At 37.8% G+C, this 21,475-nt stretch overlaps 1 protein-coding gene across 3 annotated transcripts in view; it reads left to right on the forward strand.

Annotated features, from left to right (window-relative positions):
• LOC110540418 (zinc finger protein 431-like) overlaps positions 1-21,475 on the forward strand; it is a 74,257-nt gene that overhangs the window by 10,809 nt on the left and 41,973 nt on the right. For 2 of the 3 annotated variants that reach the window (XM_060368136.1, XM_060368135.1), the window contains 3 exons: positions 13,951-14,077; positions 15,191-15,251; positions 16,383-20,528. The exons of the other annotated variant lie outside the window; for it this stretch is intronic. In XM_060368136.1, the coding sequence (XP_060224119.1) occupies positions 14,044-14,077; positions 15,191-15,251; positions 16,383-17,763 (1,476 nt within the window). In that variant the 5' untranslated portion in view covers positions 13,951-14,043 and the 3' untranslated portion in view covers positions 17,764-20,528. Of the gene's footprint in view, positions 1-13,950; positions 14,078-15,190; positions 15,252-16,382; positions 20,529-21,475 lie in introns of those variants that run through there. 3 annotated transcript variants of the gene reach the window in all.

Here is a 21,475-nt window from a genome sequence, read left to right on the forward strand (position 1 = left end):
TTGTGTATTTCTGGATTCCTTATAAAACATCAGATGTCCATATGTGGGTGGGATTATATTTGGGTTTTTAATTTGATTCCATTGATGGACATGTTTGGTTTTTATGTTAATTCCATGCAGTTCTTTTATTGTTCAGAATTGGTTCAGCTCTCTTTGTTTTTGTTATTCTATATCAGGAGTGAAATGTCTTTTCAAGGTCTATAAAACAATTTTGTTGTAATTTTATGGGAACTATGTTAAGTATGAAGATTGGTTTTGGTAGTATGGCATTTTTATTGTGTTAATCCTAATGATCCATGAATGAGAGATTTTTATATCTTGTGACATATTCTTCAATTTCTTTCTTCAAAGACTTGAAGTTTTTATTATACAACTTTTTCACTTGCTTTGTAAGAGTTACTCCAGCATATTATTTTTTATTGGAGCATATGGTGAAGGGTAGTGTTTGCTCAATTTCTTCCTCAATCCTTTTGTCATTTTAATATAGGAGGGCTACCGATTTTTTTTTTTTAGCAAATTTTCTATCCAGCCATTTTTTGTGAAAATGTTTATGAGCTGCAGATGTTTGGTATTATATACTGTTATATCACCTGCTGATTAGGATACTTTGAGTTCTTCCTTTTCAGTTATTTCCCTATGATGTCTTTCTTTTGTCTTATTGCTCTAGCTTATTGATCTTATTGATCTTCAGGTACTATGTTGAATAGACATGGGGAGAGTGAACTGCCTTTTCTTGTTCCTGATTTTAGTGGAATTGTTTTGTGTACGTCTCCATTTAATCACATGTTGGCTATAGGCTTGCTGTAAATTTTCTTTATTATGTTTAGATATATCCCTATTATCCCTAATCTCTTTTATTATGAATGAGTGTTGGATATTGTCAAAGGTTTGTTCATTGTTTAATGGAACGATCCTGTGTCTTTTTAAAAATTAACTAATTATTTCACTTTACATCCCTGTTATAGCCCTCCTCCCTCCTCTTCTCGTGGTTCATCCTCCTCCCCCTTTCCCCACTACCCTCTCCCCTACTACTCAGAAAACGGGAGGCCCTCCTAACCCACCTCAGCACATCAAGTCCCATCAAGACTGAGTGCATCTTCTTTCTGAGTGGCTTGGCAAGAGAGCTTTTCCAGGAGGATGTGAGCAAAAAGTATTCAACAGAGTCCTTATTACAGACAGCCCTACCCACCCCTATTCCCCTTACTAGGTAACCTATCTGAAGACCAAAATGCCCACTGGGTACATATATGTAGGGGTCCTAAGTGTAGTCCGTGCATGGTCCTTGGTTGGTGCTTCAGGTTAGTTGGCTTTATTGGTCTTCTTGTGAAATTCCTCTCTTGCTGCATGCCCTTCTATCTTTACCCCGACTCTTCTGCAAGGCTCCCTGTGTTCCACCAAGTGTTGGCTATGAGCCTCAGCAGGTGATTAGATCTGCTGCTGGTTGGAGCCTCTTAAAGGACAGCTATGCTAGGCTTGCATCTGCAAGCATAACAGAGCATTGTTAATAGTGTCAGGGTTGGCCCCCTCCCTTGGTTTGGGTCTCAGCGTAGGCCAGGCATTGGTTGGATATTCCCTCAGTTCCTGCTCTATCTTACTCATGCACATCTTGTAGGCAGGGTAAATTTTGGGTTGAAGTTTTTTTTTGTGTGTACTGGTGTTCTCCTTCCTCTGCTATGAGTCCTGTCTAGTTAGAGGGTGGTCTCTTCAGTCTCCATGACCACTGCTGCTAGGGTTCTCAGCTAGAGTCACACTCATATCCTCCCAGGAGCCTACCTGGTCTCAGAGCTTGTCTCAGAGGTGCCTGGCCCACAGTTTCTGTTCTCTCCGCAAGCCCTCTGTCCTCCCTTCCCTCCCCACTCCCCACATCTGATACCCACCCTCATTTCCCTTAGCAATCCTGAGGAAGTACTTCCCTCTTATATCCTTTTTCATCTCTTCACCCACTTCCACAGTCTATTCTATTTCCCCATCTGAGTAATATTCAAACATCATCCCTTGTGCCCTCCTTGTAACTTGGCTTCTTTGGGTCTGTGGAGTGTAGTATGGTAGTATAAGGCCTACATGTGCTTATAAGTGAGTGTATATCATATGTTTCTTTCTGGGTCTGGGTTACCCCACTTAGGATGATCCTTTCTAGTTCCATTTGTCTGCAAATTTCATGATTTCTCTCTCTCTCTCTCTCTCTTATAATAGCTGAGTACTATTCCATTGTGTAAATGTACCACATATTCTTTATCCCTTCTCTGTTTTGTTTTTTTTTTTCAGTTTCTGGCTAATACTAATAAAGCTGCTATGTACATAGTTGAGCAAATTTCCTTGTTGTATGTTAGAGCACCATTTGGGTATATGCCCGAGTGGTATACCTGGGTCTTGAGATAGAACTATTCCTAGTGTTCTGAGAAAGTGCCAGATTGATTTGCAAAGTGGTTGTGCAAGTTTGCACTCCCACCAGCTATGAAGGAATGGGCCCCTTTCTCCACATCCTTGCCAGCATGTGCTTTCCCTTGAGTTTTTGATCTTAGCCATTCTGACAGGTGTAGGATGGTGTCTTAGAGTCATTTTGATTTGCATTTCCCTGATGACTAAAGACTTTGAACATTTCTTTAAGTGCTTCTCAGCCATTCGAGATTTCTCTGTTGTCAATTCTCTGTTTAGCTCTATTTTTTGACTGGATTATTTGGTTTGTTGGTGTCTATTTTCTTGAGTTCTTTATATATTTTGGATATTAGCCCTTTGTTAGGTGTAGGATTGGTGAATAACTTTTTCCAGTTTTGTTGCAGACTGTTGTTTTGTTCTATTTGCATTACCTTTGTCTTACAGAAGCTTTTCAGTTTCATGAGGTCCCATTTATTAATTTTTGGTCTTAGAGCCTGAACTGTTGGTATTCTGTTCAAGAACTTGTCTCCTGTGCCAATGAGTAGAGGCTCTTCACCACTTTCTCTTCTAATAAATCTTGTGCATGTGGTTTTATGTTGAGGTCTTCAATCCATTTGGACTTGAGTATCATGAAGCATGATAAATATGACTATATTTGCATTTTTCTGCATGTAGACATCTGGTTAGACCAGCACCATTTGTTGAGGGTGCTTTCCATTGTCAATTGTATGGTTTTGGCTCCTTTGTCCAAAATCACGTGTCCGTAGGTATGTGGGTTTATTTCTCTGCCTTTGTTTCTATTTCATTCATTGACAAGTCTTTTTTTGATGACTGTACCATGCAGGTTTTATTACTGTTTATCTGTAGTACAGCTTAAATTTGGGGATGGATATACCTCCAGCAATTCTTTTATTCTATAAGATTGTTTTAATTATTCTAGGATTTTGTTTTTCTGTATGAAGTTGAAAATTTTTCTTTCAAGATCTATAAAGAACTGTGTTGGTATTTTGATAGAATTGCATTGGATCTGTAGAGTGCTTTTGGTAAGATGGCCATTTTCACTATGTTATTGATGCTGATCATGACCATCTTCTGATATCTTCTTCAATTTCTTTCTTCAGAGACTTGAAGTTCTTGTCACATAGGTCTTTGACTTACTTGGTGAAAGTTGTACCAAAATACTTTATATTATTTGTGGCTATTGTGAAGGGTGTAGTTTCCCCAATTAATTTCTCAGCCTGTTTGTTGTTTGTATATAAGAGGGCTACTGATTGTTTTGAGTTAATTTTGTGTCCAGCCACTTTGCTGAAGATGTTTATCAGTTCTAGGTGTTTTCTTGCATAATACTTGGTGCCACTTATGTATATTATCATGTCAGCTGTGAATGGGAATACTTTGACTTCTTCCTTTGCATTTTGTATTCCTTTGATCTCTTTAAGGCTAGGACTTCTAATACTATATTGAAGAGATATATTGAGATTGGGCAGTCTTGCCTTGTCCCTGATTTCAGTGGGATTGCTTTAAGTTTCTCTCCATGTAATTTGATGTTGGCTATAGGCTTGTTTTATATAGCCTGTATTGTGTTTAGGTATATGCCTTATGTCCCTGAACTTTCCAAGACTTTTACCATGAAAAGGATATTGGATTAGGTTGAGTGCTTTTTTGGCATTCAATAAGATGAGCATGTGTTTTTTTTTCTTTTTGTTTGTTTACATGGTAGATTATGCTGATGGAATTTTGCATAGTGAACCACCCCTGCATGCCTGGGATGAAGCTTGCTTGATCATGGTGGATGATATTTTTTTGATATGTTCTTAGATTCGGTTTGTGAGTATTTTGACTTTTTTTTTCATCTATGTACATAACGGAAATTGGTCTGAAATTCTTTTTTTGTTGGATCTTTGTGTAGATTAGGTATCAGGGTGGCTGTGGCCTCATAGAATGATCCTTCTGTTTTTATTTTGTGAAATAGTTTGAGGAGTATTAGTGTTAGCTCATCTTTGAAAGTCTGGTAGAATTCTATGCTGAAATCTGGTGCTGGGGTATGTAGGATGGGAGACCTTTAATGACTGATTCTATCTCCTTGGAGTTATCAGTTTTGGAGGAAGTTTCATGAATTGCTGAGAATAGGGTATGTTGCTTGTGTGTGGGTGGGATGTCCTGATAATTTCTGTTGTGTTCGTTTGCTTTTTAGCATCAGTTAGCTAGAGCATTTTTCTGTTTGGTTTTTGTCTAGAGGACCTGTCCATTGGTGAGAGTGAGATATTGAGGTTTCCCCCATTACTGAACAAGGGCCAATGTGTGATTCCAGTTGCAGAAGTGTTCCTTTTAGAATGGCTTGCTACCTCAGTGTGAAGGGCTGAAAAAATGCTTTTCAAGCAAACGGACCCAGGAAACAAACTGGAGTTGCTATCTTAATATTGAGTAAAATAGATTTTCAACCAAAATTAATCAAAAAGATGAGGAGGGGCATTTCATTCTCATCAAAGGAAAAAATCCACCAGGGGGACATCACAATCTTGATCATCTATGCCCCACATACAAGAGCACTTGCATTTGTAAATGAAACATTATTAAAGCTAAAATCACATATCAATCCCAACACCCTAATAGTGGGAGACTTCAACACTCCACTCTCATCAAGGGACAGATCATCTAGACAGAGGCTAAATAGGGAAATAATGATACTTACAGAGATCCTAAATCAAATGGACCTAATAGATGTCTACAGAACTTTTCACTCAAACTCAAAAGAGTATACCTTATCTTCAACTCTTCATGGAACCTTCTCAAAAAATTGACTGTACATTTGGGCACAAAGAAAACCTCAACAGATACAAGAAGATTGAAATAATCCCTTGCATCCTATCAGACCACCATGGCCTAAACTAGACCTCACAATAGAAATAACAAAAAGCATACCTACAAATGGAAACTAAACAACTCTCTACTCAATGACAGCTTGGTCAGGGAAGAAATGAAAAAAGAAATTAGAGATTTCCTAAAATTCAATGAAAATGAAGGCACAACTTACCCAAACTTATGGGATACAAGGAAAGCAGTGCCAAGAAGAAAGTTCATAGCACTCAGTGCCTCCTGAAAGAAGTTTGAGGCATCTCATACAAGCAACTTAATGGCATGCCAAAAAGCCCTAGAAAAAAAAGAGACACACCCAAGAGGAGTAGACTATTAGAAGTAATCAAACTCATGCTGAAATTGATGAATTAGAAACAAAGAAAACAATTCAAAGAATCAATGAGAAAATCAACAAGATTTTGAGAAAATCAACAAGATAGACAAACCCTTAGCCAAATTAACTAAAAGGCAAAGAGAAACTATCCAAATCAGCAAAATCATAAATGAGAAGGGGACATAATGACAGACACTGAGGAAATCCAAACAATAATTAGGTCACATTACAAAACCTATATGCCACAAAATTTGAAAATCTAAAGGAAGTGGACAATTTTTTGATAGATTTCATCTACCAAAATTATGTCAAGGTCAGGTAAATTGATTAAATAATCCTATATCCCCCAAGGAAATAGAAGCAGTCATCAAAATTCTCCCTTCCAAAAAAAAAGAGCCCAGGGTCAGACTGTTTCAGTGCAAAATTCTACCAGACTTTCAAAGAAGAGCTAACTCCAATTCTCTTCAAACTATTCCATAAAATAGAAACAGAAGGAACATTACCAAACTCATTCTATGAAGCCACAGTCACACAAAGACCCAACAAAAAAAAGAGAACTTCAGGCCTATCTCTCTTATAAACATTGGTGCAAAAAATACTCAATAAAATACTTGCAAACTAAATCCAGGAACACATAACAATATCATCCACCATGACCAACTAGGTTTCATCCCAGGCATGCAGAGGTGGTTCAATGTATGGAAATACATCAATGTAATCCACCATATAAACAAACAGAAGAAGAAAAACCACATGATCATCTCCTTAAATGCTGAAAAAGTATTTGACAAAATACAACACCCATTCATGCTTAAAGTCTTGCAGAAATCAGGGATACAAGGAACATACCTAAACCTAGTAAATACAATATGCAGCAAGCCTATAGCCAATATCAAACTAAATGGAGAAAAACTTAAATCAATCCCACTGAACTCAGGGACAAGGCTGTCCACTCGCTCCATATCTCTTCAACACAGTACATGAAGTCCTAACTGGAGCAGTAAGACAACTGAAGGAGATCAAGGGGATACAACTTGGAAAGGAAGAAGTCAAAGTATCACTATTTGCAGATGATATGATAGTATATATGATCAACCCCAAAAATTCTGCCAGAGAACTCCTTCAGCTGATAAGCATCTTCAGCAAAGTGGCTGGATAAAAAATTAACTCAAAAAAATCTCTACCTACCAGTGTATCAAAGCAGATGCTGAAACTCATTACCAAATCTTTGGCAGAAAGCAGGGAATCATATGAAAGAAGGCAGAGTTAGTATGACCTGGAGAGGACAGGAGCTCCACAAGGACCAAATATATCTGGGCACAAGGTCTTTTATGACACTGTATCTTCAACCAAAGACCATGTATGGATATAACCTAGAACCCCTGCTCAGATGTAGCCCATGGTAGTTCAGTATCCAAGTGGGTACCCTAGTAAGGGGAACAGGGACTATTTCTGACATGAACTCAATGGCTGGCTCTTTGATCTTCCCCTCCTCTCCCCCACACCCTGAGAAAGGAGCAGCCTTGCTAGGCCACAGAGGAGGACATTGCAGCCAGTCCTGAAGATGCCTGATAAGTTAGGATCAGATGGAAGGGGAGGAGGACCTCCCCTATCAGTGGACTTGGAGAGGGTCATGGGAGGAGTTGAGGGAGGGAAGGTAGGATTGGAAAGGGATGAGGAAGGAAGGAGGCTACAGCAGGGATACAAAGTGAATAAACTGTAATTTATAAAAATATAAATAAAAATTTAAAAAGTGAAAAAAAAGAAGAATGGATTGTCTTTTAACAGCCATTCTGTTAGCCTATGTATTTTTATTGATGAATTGAGGTTATTGATATTAAGAGGTATCAATGGACAGTGATTTATAAACCCTGGTATTTTGTTTTTTGTTGTTGGTGGAGTGTGTGTGTGTTTCCCTTCTTCTGGTTTTGCTGATAATGTGAGGTTGTCTATTTCCTGTGCTTTTATGTGTGTATGTAAGCTCTTTAGGTAGGAGTTTAGTTTTAGCATCCTGTGTAGGGCTGTTTGTAGATAGATATTGTTTAAATCTGACTTTATCATGGAAGGTCTTATTTTATCCATTTTCAGTGATTGAAGATTTTCTGGGTATAATAATCTGGCCTGACATCTATAGTTTCTCAGAGTCTGCAGTACATCTGTCCAATCGCTTTTGGCTCCTAGCGCCTTCATTGAGAATACAGGTATAATTTGGTCTGCTTTTATATGTTACATCTTTGTTGTTATTTCTTGGTTTGTTTTTCCATTGCAACTTTTTGTATTTCTTTTTGGTTCTGTGTGTTTAGTGTTTTGATAATTATGTTGCAAGGGGTCTTTCTATTCTGGTCCAGTCTGGTATTTTGTATGCTTCTCATATCTCAATAGGCATCTTCTTTAGGTTAGAAAAATAAAGATTTTGTCAAAAATATCTTCTGGGAATTTAATATGATTTTTTTCTTTCTCTATTCCTATTATTCTTATGTTTTGTCTTTTCATAGTGTCCCAGATTTATTGGATATTTCATGTCAGGATTTTTTAGATTTAACATTTTCTTTGACCCATGTATCTATCCTTTCTGTTATATCTTCTGAGATTCTCTCTTCCATCTCTGTTCTAGGATGTGTGAGTGGTAACCTTTCCTGTGTAGTTCCTCTTTGCAGTCCTAAAATTTACATTTCCAGGATTCTCTCAGTTTCTGCTTTCTTTATTACCTGTATTTCCATTTTTAGGTCTTGAATAGTTTTGTGTGCTTCCTCTAACTATTTGGGTTTTTTGGCTTTATTTAAGGGATTTGTTGGTTTTCTCCAATTGTTTAATTGTGCTTTCTTTTTTTTTTAATAAAAAAGGATTTATATAATTCATATCTAAGGACTTCTATTATCTTCACATAGTTGTTCTTAAGGTCTTTTTCTTGTGCTTTCCATTATGTTGGAACATTCAGGACTTGCTGTGCTAGGGTATCTTGGCTCTGTTGGTGACACATTTCCATGGTTATTTTTGATTATGTACCTATGTATCTCTCTTTTGGGTGATTATAACTCTAGGTGCTGATTTCTGGGTTCGTGTTTTTTGGGTGGGTGTTTTGTTCCAAGATTTCTGTTTGCTGTCTGTATTTTCAGGGAGTGTGTTGGCTGAGTATTGCCTCTTTTACTGACCTGCTTGTTGGATGTGTTCAAAAGGAATACTTGTTGGTGTAGGTAGCTGTGGGATGAGGTGGCCAGGGAAAGGTGATGTTATCAATCCACAGAAGGTGTAGACAGGGAGAGAGGTAAAGCTGCCCCTGGTGTTGTAGTCCAGTGCTAGGGACAACTGTGAAAATTTGGTCTGGGATAGACAGTGTGGTAAATCTGTGGACATTCTACTTGGTATTCTGGTCAGTGTGATATGTATTGAGCAGGGGTGTCCACCCAAGTGGGGGCTGCGACAAAGACATGAAGTGGGAAAGGGAGGGTGGTTTGGATGTTCTGTGGTATCTAATACAAGAGACATAAAAGGGGGAAGAGTAGGCTTCCCCTGATATTCTGTTCCTGTTCTAAGAGCAACTGTGATAATTGGTTCTGGGGTAACTGATAATAGGGTAGGTGTTTGGACCCACTACCTAGTCTTCTGACAGTCTTGGCCTCTGGATGAGCAGGGGGTGTTCTTCCATAGTTGGGGGGCTAGGCACAGCGATGAGATAGGAAAAGAAGGACAGTTGAAGATGAGGTGTGGTATCTACTGGGTTGTGGAAAGGGGATGATGAAGCTACAGCACTACTAGCAAGCTGAGTAATGGGTCTCAGGAAACAGAGTGGAGAAGGTCGGGAGACATCCTACTTGGTCTCATATGTTATGTCTTAATACTGAGGTGTCAGGTTCTCAGGGATCATTTATTTACTTCTACAGTCATGTAGGTTTTGTTGTTGTTAATCAGTGAAATAATTTTTGCTCATTGGATAAAAAGTACTATGTGGGCTACGTAGGCCACTCAGCAAATATTATTTTGGGGGTTGACTTGAGATCACATACCAACACCCACTCAAGTTGGAGGGCTTATAATCCAAGGGACCTGACATCTTCTCTAGTGTGTCGGCTGTACACACATGGAAGAATTCTCTCTCACACACAAGCATACACAGAAAAATGGGAATAGGCTTGTTTGGTCATGACTTATAAAGGAATTACTGAACCAAACTGTTTAGGTGTATAATAGAAATCATAAACTGTCTTTAAATATCTGTTACCTTGCATTTGGTTTCTGAAAATTTGCATTTCCTTACACTGGTGCAGATTTATATCCTGTCATCCAGATCATCAATCATAGGAAACAAAATGGGTTCTGATTGATCTTAACAGGCATCCTGATCTTTATCATAACACAATGAGATACTTTTAGTAATCAAAATTGTTTTCTGCAGTGTTGAAACATTTGTATCCTTTAAACAAAACTCCTCAATTGGAATCACGCCCCACCCCCATCCATTTTCTATTATTGGCAAAGAAGAGTATGAGAGTGCACAGGTTGAGTGTTGGTCAGTAATTTCTGTGATTTTGATTTTGACATAGTCCTGTCATTCTTGTTTTAAAGGACGGTGTTACATTTATAGGTGTGTCTTTTTTTTTCAGTTTTTATCATTCTATGTCTTTTTATTTTATTAATTATAATCTATTTATATTATTGTTTCTCTAGAAAATGATAGACCTTCAGTAATTACTGTCTTCTGAAAATTAAATATGTTATGAGTTCCTTGAGTTTTTGATAGTTTGGGGACTTTCTGTGGAGAAACACTTTTAGTTTTCTCTTTTTGGTCCTAAAGACCCGCCTCTCCTCATTTCTTGACAAATCTGTGTTTTCCACCCGTTGCAATCATCATTGTTTGGGTTTTTGCGACTTAAGTGATTGATATGGTTTTGGGTTTTTCATATTTTCTCATATATTATTGTCTCTTTGTCCTTATTAGCTTCAGTTCTCAACATTTCAGAGCCTACAGTCCTTGGAGGGAGACTCAATTGAGGGAGTGCCTCCATCAGAATGGCAGTTGCTATGTCTGTGAGATCGTGTATTGATTGATGATAGATATGGGAAGGCTCTTCCACTGAGGGTGGCAATATCCCTAAGCCAGTTGGCCTGTGCTAGATAGGAGAGCTAGCTGAGACTGAGACAGTGACTAGGGAAATAGAAAGAGGACACAATAATTGTCCATAGTTTTGCCTTCATTTTCTGCCTAGAGTTTCTGTCCTAAAATGGTTCTAGCATGATGGATTATGATCTGACAGAACCATGCAAAAACAAAAACAAACAAAAACCCAAAAAGCCCCCGTTGTTTGCTTGAGTTTCTTTTAGTTACAGGATTCAATCATAACAGCAGAGTAGCAAGTTAGAATGAAAAAAATGATATGGAAAAAGTGATTTTGCTGCTGTACACAACCTGGGAATATTCTCTTTGTGAGAAATGTGCAAAATATAATGACTTGATAAGGAAAAAAGCATAGAAAACTGTACTTTGAGCTTAACAGACTGTTCTTGTAGAACCTGAAATATTGGAGTGTTGAGATTAAAGCAGGCAGAGGAAAGCGAGGTCAAAGGATTGCAGTGGAAACTAGAGTGTGGAAATTTTAGCTAGAGGTCATTTGTGTGATATTCTGGCCCCAAATCTTTCTTATTTTGGCTGTACTCTAACATTTGAGTCAGGAAAAATTAAAAAATAATGGAGTGATTTCTTAGAATATTCTGTGGGTTGGATGGTTATTGCTAGTGACTCATTCAGGAATACAGTGGGGGAAAAAACAACAAGTCCAGTAAAAATGAATGCAACATCACTGATTTGTAGGAAAAGATAGCACTAGACAGTTTCTTATGGCAGTCGAATGCTGAAACAGAGGCAGGGATTTTCAAGATTATCACCATTAAGAGAAGCCTTTTGATCTGGATTGGAAGCCTAAAAAGGTGTCTGAAGAGTAACCACCCTCCCTCCTGCTAAACCTTCTTTCAAGAGAAGGAATTGGCAAAGTGATTCCTAATCCCAGGAAAGGACCTCATATAAAAGCTGCTGCAACTGTGGTCTAAGTGTGACAGGGTCCAACCCAAGTTAGAAGCCATATGACAATATATTCCATATTGTGCTGGTTCTGGTAACAAGGAAGATGCCAGACTTTAGGTCATGGATTCTTCTTCTGTGGTTTCAATTCAGCATTTTTCCAGCCATCTATGTTTGGTGGAGTCAAAGCCCCAGTGAGGACACTGTGAGAGTTCATTCCAAGAAGCTGTGAGGATGAAGTCTAAGTTGCCTTTTGAGACCACAAGATGTTGAGATACCTAAGCTCTGAGACACTTGCCATAGAGAGATGCATATTCAGAGTAGAAGTAATGAAACTGAGAGATGTCTGAGAAGTTTCAGGGATAGGGCCCTCTTTACCCTTTGAAACTGAAGCACCGTGTGTCTGAGACAGAGCTACAAGATTTGGTGTTTTCTCTTTTGGGTTTCTTGCCTTGAACCAATCTTCCCTCACTATGTACACATTCTTCTGTATTGGAATTGGAAGGGGTATTCTGTGCCATTGTATGTTGGAAGGATATCACTTGTTTTCTGATTTAACAAGATATGGCAGTCAAGAGATTCTCTTGAGTGTCAGAAGAGACTTTGGACATTTGGACAGTGTACATACAGGCTGGTGCAGACTATTAGGATCATTGAAGTTGGACTAAATGTGTGTTTCTTATGGGATGACTCTGAGCCTGTAGAGACCAATGTTAGAATGTATTTGATTGAATCAAAAAGCTCCCAGATAGGATGTTGTCTTTGTACACTTGTCTGCTTTGTGGCTTTCTTTGGGGGAGCTTATGAAAGCTTTTGTAGTAGGATTCTTTCTAGATTTCTCTTGGGGATGGGATTTTAGTGTCTACAGACTCAACCCATTTCCTGTTGTTTGTGTTTACTATGTTGCTGTAGAAACTGACCATTCACCTTCCTTCTCTTGTTGTTGTGGCTTCACCATTATTGACTCTATGCCTAACCACTTAAGGTACAGTAGACACAATTGCTATGCAATGCTGAGATACTTTGCTAGCCTGATCTTTTTGTACTTTTAGTTTTGTTGTTTTTATTTTTTATTTTGAAGACAAAGTTTCTCTGTTTGTCCTGGCTATTTTAAAAGTAGGTCTATAGACTAGCCAGTCCAGTTTCAGAGATTAAGTGGAATCTGGCTCCAGTGTGCTGGGAATAGATGTGGGCCAATATGTCTGGGTTGTTTTATTTTTATACTATTAGCTGGTGAGCTCAGAAATGTAGGTTTTTGTACATGCAAGCACATGCTGTTGTGTTGACCTTTATCATCCACATCTTGAATTTTGAAATTTGGCAGAGAGTATATTCTATTTCTCAGGATGGCATGTATTCATGACCCTAACAGCACTTGAGCCCTCTGAGTCCTTGGAATACTGGTTTGTGACATTCTTCCTACCTGTTGTGTTTGTTTTGAATTTGTGCATGATTATGAGTAGTTTCCTATATGAATGAACATGTATGTACATCATGTGTACCTGGTCTTTACAATAGTCAGAAAATGTCTTCAGAACTCCTGAAACTGATATAATGGAAAGTTGTGACCCTCTATATCAGTATTGTCAATTTACTCCATTGTTTGCCAAATCAGCAAGAGCTGTTAATGGACAATCAATGTCACCTGCCCTAGGTTATGTATGATAAACATTTATTTTGGTAATATTTTCATCTGTCCATTTGTAACTGTTTAAGCATGCATTCCCTTTTACTAAGATCATGTTAATGTTACAGTTTAAACTGGGGCACTTCAGGTTTCTGGACAATGAAAAGAAAACTTCAGTGAATGTATAATTCTTTGTAGAAGGTTCAGTAAAGATCTGTGTGTTCTATCTCTTTTGCTTGTTTGATTGATTTATGTAAGGTAGTCAGGTGCTAAATACGGACCTCTTGTTTGAAACTGTTTTCATAGACCAGGCTGACATCTACCTCAATGAGATACACCAGCCTATGCCTACTGAGTTCTGGGATTAAAGGCATGAGCAAATATAACCATCTTTCTCATTATTTTTGTAGTTAGTAATTTTTCTGATGTGTGCTCAGTAATGTTGATCTACTTCCTCATCTGTGTTTCTCTTTCTCCCTTTTTTCTTTATAAACACACACACACACACACACACACACATTATATTTGTTAGTTGGCATTTCTCTTACAAAGGTATAGCCTATTCAAAGAGTGCAGGATATGTCAGAGGTGAACCTCATTCTGTTTCTTTCTAAAATGGCTTGGTGATACATTAGAACTTCTTTGTGAGGAAATACAAAGAGGAAGCAGCAGAATTATATATCAATGAAGTATATATTTACAGTATTGTTGGTATCAAGCTTTTACATATATGGGATATTTTAGGATTCAGTGACCTATGATGATGTGCATGTCATTTTCACTCGGGAAGAGTGGGCTTTGCTGGATTCTTCCCAGAAGAGTCTCTACAAAGATGTGATGCTGGAGACCTACAAGAACCTCACTGCTATTGGTAAGACAATGAATTAACTTTCAGTCTTTAAAATAAGGGAACAACTTTTCCTTGTTACTGATGTTTTTCTGTAATTTCTTTTGAGATTTAGGAAGAATTATGTGCATAAATCAGGCATGATTGTTTCTTCCCTGAAGATAGTAACTTTAATTTTGCCAAATATCCAATGATTTATCATATATTTTCTGGTACTATGTTTTTTTCTATGAAATTTTTTTCAAATTTGTTTTTTAATTTATTAAAATTGATTTACTTTGTGTCCCAGCTGTCAGCTTCTCCCTTGTCCCCTTCTAATTCAGCCCACCCTACCTCTTCTCTTCCCATGCCCCTCTCTAAGTCCAGTGATAGGGAAGGATCTCTTCCCCTTCCATGTGACCCTAGTCTATCAGGTCTCATCAGAACTAGCTGCATTGTCTTCCTCTGTGGCCTGATAAGGCTGTCCCCACCTCAGGGGGAGGTGATCAAAGATTCAGCCACTGAGTTCATGTCAGAGACAGCACCTGTTCCCCTTACTAGGGTACCCACTTGGAAACTAAGCAGCCATGGGCTACATCTGGCAGCTGTTGTAGGTTATCTCCATGAATTGTCCTTGGTTGGAGTATCAGTCTCACAAAAGATCCCTTTGTCCAGATTTTTTTGTTTGGTTGCTCTCCTTGTGGAGCTCCTGCCCCCTTCCAGCTCTTTCTATCTCCCACTTCTTTCTAAAATTCCCTGTACTCTGCTCAAACATTCCCTATGAGTCTCAGCATCTGCTTCAATATCTTGATGTGTAGAGTCTTTCAGAGGCCCTCTGTGGTAGGCTTCTTTCCTCTTTCCTGTTTTCTCCCTCTTCCCATGTATATCCCCTTTGCCTTTATAAATGAGGATTGAGCATCTTACCCAGGGTCCTCCTTCTTGCTTAGCTTCTTTACATGTAAAGATTTTAGTATATTTATCCTATATGTCTCATACCCACTTATAAGTGAGTATATCCCATGTATGTCTTTCTGCTTCTGGCATACCTCACACAGGATTATCTTTTCTAGTTCCCACCATTTTCCTGCAGATTTCATGATTTCCTTGTTTTAACTGATGCATAGTATTCCAATGTATAAACATGGTACTATGTTTTAGGCTATAATTGGGAAGAGCAAACTACTGAAGAACATCATCAACATTCTAGAAGACATGGAAGGTAATTTTCATGTGCAAAGTGATATGACTATGCCTCTGAAGAAATTTTAGTGTGCCCTGGAAGTTTGAAAGAAAAGCAACAGTGTAAAACACTGCTCTAAGTGTGTCAGTGATTTTAAATTCTAACCATGTACTTCAATATCAGGTGTCTGATTGTGTTTGCAAGTCATTCCTTTAAGAAAGAATATAAGAAAATAATGCCTTAATAGATATCATCATTTGAATCGTAGTTCCACTAGAGCTAGTTTGTAGATCTGCCATCCTGTTTATTCTCATACCACTTACATATTGCAAAAGGTATAGAATAGGTGCTAAGTATGTGTGTAAATCCTCTAATAAGTAAATAGTTGGCAGTAAAGCAGGTATTACTCATATACTTGTAGGAGTGTTGCTACATTTATTGGGAGGGACAGTTAATGAGAGTCTAGTGTGTTGTTGAAGAGAAGCCTCAATCTCAATGCCAAATGTGTATGAGAGCAAAAAGCAAACTGTGTGAATGCAAGGTAGAGCCCTTTCAATTGTTATTCTTCTTTTAATACGTGTGGCTTATGTCACAATAGATACAAACCATGTGAGCACAGTGATATTCAAAGAAGCCACATACCCCTCTCTCTCCCAGAACAATTATAAAATACTTTGTAGTTCCCACTTTTAGTAGATCTTTTGAATATGATACAAGTTTACAGTTAATTGGTTTTCTGACTTTATTGGGAACCTTCATAAAGTTAAACTTCAGAAAATCCCTATGAGTACTGGAAATCTGCAAATTCTACTGTTTGTCCTGGTTTATTTTACAAATGGAGTATAACTTATACTATAGGAAATGATATGAAAACAATTAGGGTGGAGTGCTATGGGTTCTTTCAGTTTTCACAAAATATGTGAAAACCCTGATGTAGAAAGAAAGATTGGTATAAATATGAACCATGTAATAAATTCTCTGGTATCTTCAAAGACACAAAGAAACTCATAATGAAAGGGAACACCATGAATGTAAAGAGAGTGATAAAACATTAGGATCTGATTCCTCTGCAGCATTAGACCAAATTATAAAATTAATTCATACAGATAAAAGGATTCATCAGTGCAATGACTGTTGGAAAGCTCTCACCTGTACCGATTATTTCTGCAGGCATGAAAGAAGTCACAGTGGAGAGAACCCATATGAAGGTATTCAATATGATGAAGCCTTTGAACATCGCAATAGTCTCCAAACACATAAAAGAACATATACTGGAGAGAAACCCTATGATTGCAAACAGTGTGGTAAAGCCTTTGCACGAAACAGTCATCTCCGAGTCCATAAACTAATACATAGTGGAGAGAAAATCTATGAGTGTAACCAATGTGGTAAAGCTTTTCCACGGCACAGTAGTCTGCAAATGCATAAAAGAACACATACTGGAGAGAAACCCTATGAATGTAACCAGTGTGGTAAAGCCTTTGCACAAAATGGTCATATTTTAAGACATAAAAGAGCACATACTGGAGAGAAACCCTACAATTGTAACCAGTGTGGTAAAGCCTTTGCAAGTGACAGTAATCTCCTAAGACATAAAGGAACACATACTGGAGAGAAACCCTATGTTTGCAACCAGTGTGGTAAAGCCTTTGCACGTAACAGTAATCTCCAAGTACATGAACGAATACATACTGGAGAGAAACCCTTTGAATGTAACCAGTGTAGTAAAGCGTTTGCACATCAGAGTCATCTTCAAATGCATAAAAGGACACACACCGGAGAGAAACCGTATGAATGTAACCGATGTGGTAAAGCCTTTACACGGCACAGTAGTCTCAAAATACATAAAAGAACACATACCGGAGAGAAGCCCTATGAATGTAATCAATGTGGTGAAGCTTTTGCATGTCACAGAAGACTCCATACACATAAAAGAAAACATACAGGAGAGAAACCCTATGACTGTAACCAATGTGGTAAAGCCTTTGCATGTCATGGTAGTCTCCTCTATCATAAAAGAACACATACTGGAGAGAAACCGTATGCCTGTAACCAGTGTGGTAAAGCCTTTACACGCCACAGTAGTCTCCAAATACATAAAAGAACACATACCGGAGAGAAACCCTATGAATGTAATCAATGTGGTGAAGCTTTTGCATGTTACAGCAGTCTCCGTCTACATAAAAGAAAACATACAGGAGAGAAACCCTATGACTGTAACCAATGTGGTAAAGCCTTTGCATGTCATGATAGTCTCCTCTATCATAAAAGAACACATACTGGAGAGAAACCCTACGAATGTAACCAATGTGGTAAAGCGTTTACATGTCTCAGTCATCTTCAAATGCATAAAAGAACACATACTGGAGAGAAACCCTATGAGTGTAACCAGTGTGGTAAAGCCTTTGCACATAAAAGTCATCTCCTAAGACATGAAAGAACACATACTGGAGAGAAACCCTATGCGTGTAACCAGTGTGGTAAAGTCTTTTCCTGTAATAGTCATCTGCAACTACATAAACGAATTCACACTGGAGAGAAAAACATTTGAAGGTAACCAACGTAGTAAAGCCTTTGCACATAACATTCATCTTCAAATGCGTAAACAAATACATACTGGAAAGAATCCCTTTGAATGAGTTATAAAAAAAATTCATCGTGAAGAGAAACCATAGAAATATATTTAATATGATGAAGCCTTTTCAGATTTCTATAGTTTTCATTATCATGAAGGAATTCATACTGGAGAGAAACCTCATGAATATATTTAATACAATAAAGCCTTTGCACGTTTCTGCAGTCTTCATCATCATGAAAGTATTTATAGTGGAGAGAAATTTGATGAATATAAACCATGTGGTAAAGCCTTTGTGTGATGTCTTCTGCTGAGATCCAACACAACTGAAACACCAGGTCAATGGAAATGAACAAGAATTCATTGTAATGAAGCTGCTACTCATTGTTCAGGGCCACAGAACATACTCATAGCTGTAGCACGTTACAGCTACCAATCCGGATTTAGGGATAGGGGCTTTCCTTATGCAGTTGATTTATGTCATCTGTTTCAGAACATAGGTTTTACATCCTAACCACCCATAACCATTTGTTCTTTTGTGGTTAGCAACAGGCGTTATGCTTTAGGAACAAAAGATGAATAACTGAAGCTGGTCAGTTAGTGGAAGGTCTCCAGCACCCCCAAGGCTTAAGAACTCGAACTGAGTTTCACCCTATGACTAAATGGAGGCAGTAACAAAAAGGTAGTACTTAGGACACATTTATTTTGCTTGTTCCTAATGTTTGCATACCACAGTTATCTTCAAATAAAAGAACACATCCTGTAGAGAAACCCTATGAATAAGCAATGTGCTAAAGTCTTCTCATGTACTAGCAGATTTAAAAATCATGAGAAAAATTATTCTGCAGAGAAACCCATGAATGTAGCCAGTGTGGAAAGGATACTAAATGGTATTTTTATACAAGAGTAAAACCTTTGGTGTGTAATCAATCTGTTAAATGCTTTCCATATCACAGCAGTCTTTGAGCATCTTACAGAGACTCATACAGAAACTCTTATGGTAATAAAGGATTTTCTAAAACCTTTAGCTAACACATACTCAGTTACAGAATATTATTTTGGAGAAAAAAGTGACAAGTATCTATAATCTATTCAGACACTATGATGTCTATCTTCATTTTTTTTTGCACTTGCAAACTGATATTGACAAAAGCTTAATGAATTTAACAAGGTGACCCTTTTAGATTTCACAATTCTCTTCCATTACATCAAATAATTCATCCAGATGAAAAACTTTATTGTATTAGTGCCTTTGCTGTTGTTTTAATAAAACACAATAAAATAAATAAAATAAAATAAAATAAAATGTCTAAGGCAACTTATGAAAGAGTTTAATTTGACTTATGGTTCCAGAGGGATGTGGGATCCTCATGAAAGTGGCAATGCAGCAAATGTCACACATGGCAGCTAAAGCTGGAAGCTTGGAGCTCACATCCTCAACCAGCAGCATGTAGCAGAGAAAAGGTGTATGGAAGTAAACTTGTTATAAGCAGTGATTAATATTTACTATTGACATATCTCTTAGTAATGCTTGCTGTTAAACCGAAACAGCTGTATAACCAAATCACCACACAAGAGACTGTGTTTATTTAGTTAACCTAGGACACAATGTTGGGTAATAGTTACTCCCCCCTAAACCTCTAAGCCCTCATAGTTTCCCAACATTTAGATTTCACCACATTATACTTGCTTTTAGTGATATATTAGGTCCAGTCCATCTTGCCACTTTGTCATTCCAAGTTCTGTCCTTCAGCTCTCTATCCTAGCTCTACTCTTGCCCCTTCTCCTCCCACTCGTTTCCTGCCCTCTGGCTCCTCCCCTCTTTACTGTCTTCTGGCTCCTCTCAGATCAACATTGTGTCTAGTTGCTTTATTTTGGCATGTTTACATAAGAGTTGAGACAGGATGCTTAGAATGAGTATCACAATGCAATATCCGGATTGAAACCAGAGAGTGTGGGGGGAGAAATCAGCATTTGAATGAACAAGGGTAAGGTGCATACAATTTGAAAGAACATTATACCAACATAAACTTTCAAGCCCACCCCAAGTGACATATTTCCTTTAGCAAGGCACAATTTCCTAAATTGTCCCAAATTATATCTCCATCTGAGAAGCATTTCTTGTTACGACATGCTTGCTCTCTGTTGAATGAAGTAATTCATGATGAGGAAAATCTTTGTAGGTGTCCCCACAGCTGAGTTACAGGAATAAATACTTACACAAGAAAACAGTGATGAATAAACTTTTGTTTTACAAATTGTTTCCATTTTGATTATGTGCTGTTAGTGCATGTTTGTGAATGTGAGCATGTCCAGCCTGGTTCTGAAGAAACCTGGACCCATGCATGTTCTTGTAGCAGGAACTACAGAAAATTTCAAAGACCTGACCATGTGTCCTAGGAATGAACTTGTCTTAGTTGCACAGCGATCTTTCTAGCCCTGTAATATTTTAAAGCCTATAAATATCATCTTGGTGTCAGGAAGTAGGAAGAACTCAGACAAGCGAAAAATGCTCCTCATGTAAATGATTTGATAAAGACTGCAGATGTCATAATTATCTTCAGTTTAAAGACAAAGTCTTTTTTGATCTGTTTTTCATCACAGCCTTGAAGGAAGTAAATTATTTACCATGCTCACTCGAGTGTAATGGAGGAGGTCATCAATTGTGGTTGTTGTTTGTATTTTGAAACATTTGGAGTAGGTATTGAAGTTTGTCATATGTGTGGCCTATCAATTTAGAGAAGTTGATTAGGCTTTTCTTATATATCTTCTGTGGCTGCTGTTCATCCTCTATTGATATTTTTCTTGGAGATAGATATTTTTCTGCTGCAGTGTATAGAGTGGGATGCCCATTACCTAAGTGGTCCATTGTTTATGTAAATGTCAGGCCCTGTGTGATCAGACTTTACAATTAAGGGTGCCTGGGAATGGGTGGTTGCTCCTGGTTTAGTTTTACATACTTTCACAAATTCCTTTCACATGTTGCTGTTCGTTGCCCAGGCTGAGTTAAATGTCAGTCACTAGTGAAGGCTACATTTTAACTCCTAATTCTCATGTGTTAGCCTTCTGACTACAGTCCCAAGGAGAGTAGATGTACCCCCAGTGTCAACACTTTTTATCAATGATAATGTTAAAATGGTAAATAGAAGAGATAGGAAACATTAAATACCTTGTATGTGTATTCAAGGCAGCCTATCTGGTAGAGATATAATGCAGTGGATAATCAGCAATCAACTGTATATCTCACAACATAGCTTGATTGGTATGGATATATATATATTATTTGATGTTCCATGCTACTTCATGTTCCCATCAATTACCATTTGTAAATTCATCTTGAAGTATTAACTCCTAAGGGAATTATTTAGGGCTGCTAGATAATGTAACAGCAATGAGATTTATTTTTTAAAAATTTGAGAGAGAGAGTAAAATGAGTATAGGCTCTTAGGCCATGACATATATGTGAAGACTGGGAGACAATGTGTGGTGTGTACTTTGACTCTCTATTTATGAAGGTCAGGTTACCAAGTTTGCACACCACAGACATTTCCCACATAGCTGTCTCAGTCATGATCAAATAAGAATAGTTGAAACATTACACTAGTACAAAAATTTCTTCTTTTCACATTGTGAACATATTGTTATCTAAGGATGGAGAATTACAGGACGATTTGAGTAAAAAAAATGC

Source organism: Meriones unguiculatus, chromosome 15, assembly GCF_030254825.1.
Source record: "Meriones unguiculatus strain TT.TT164.6M chromosome 15, Bangor_MerUng_6.1, whole genome shotgun sequence".
Taxonomy (NCBI): Eukaryota; Metazoa; Chordata; class Mammalia; order Rodentia; family Muridae; genus Meriones; species Meriones unguiculatus.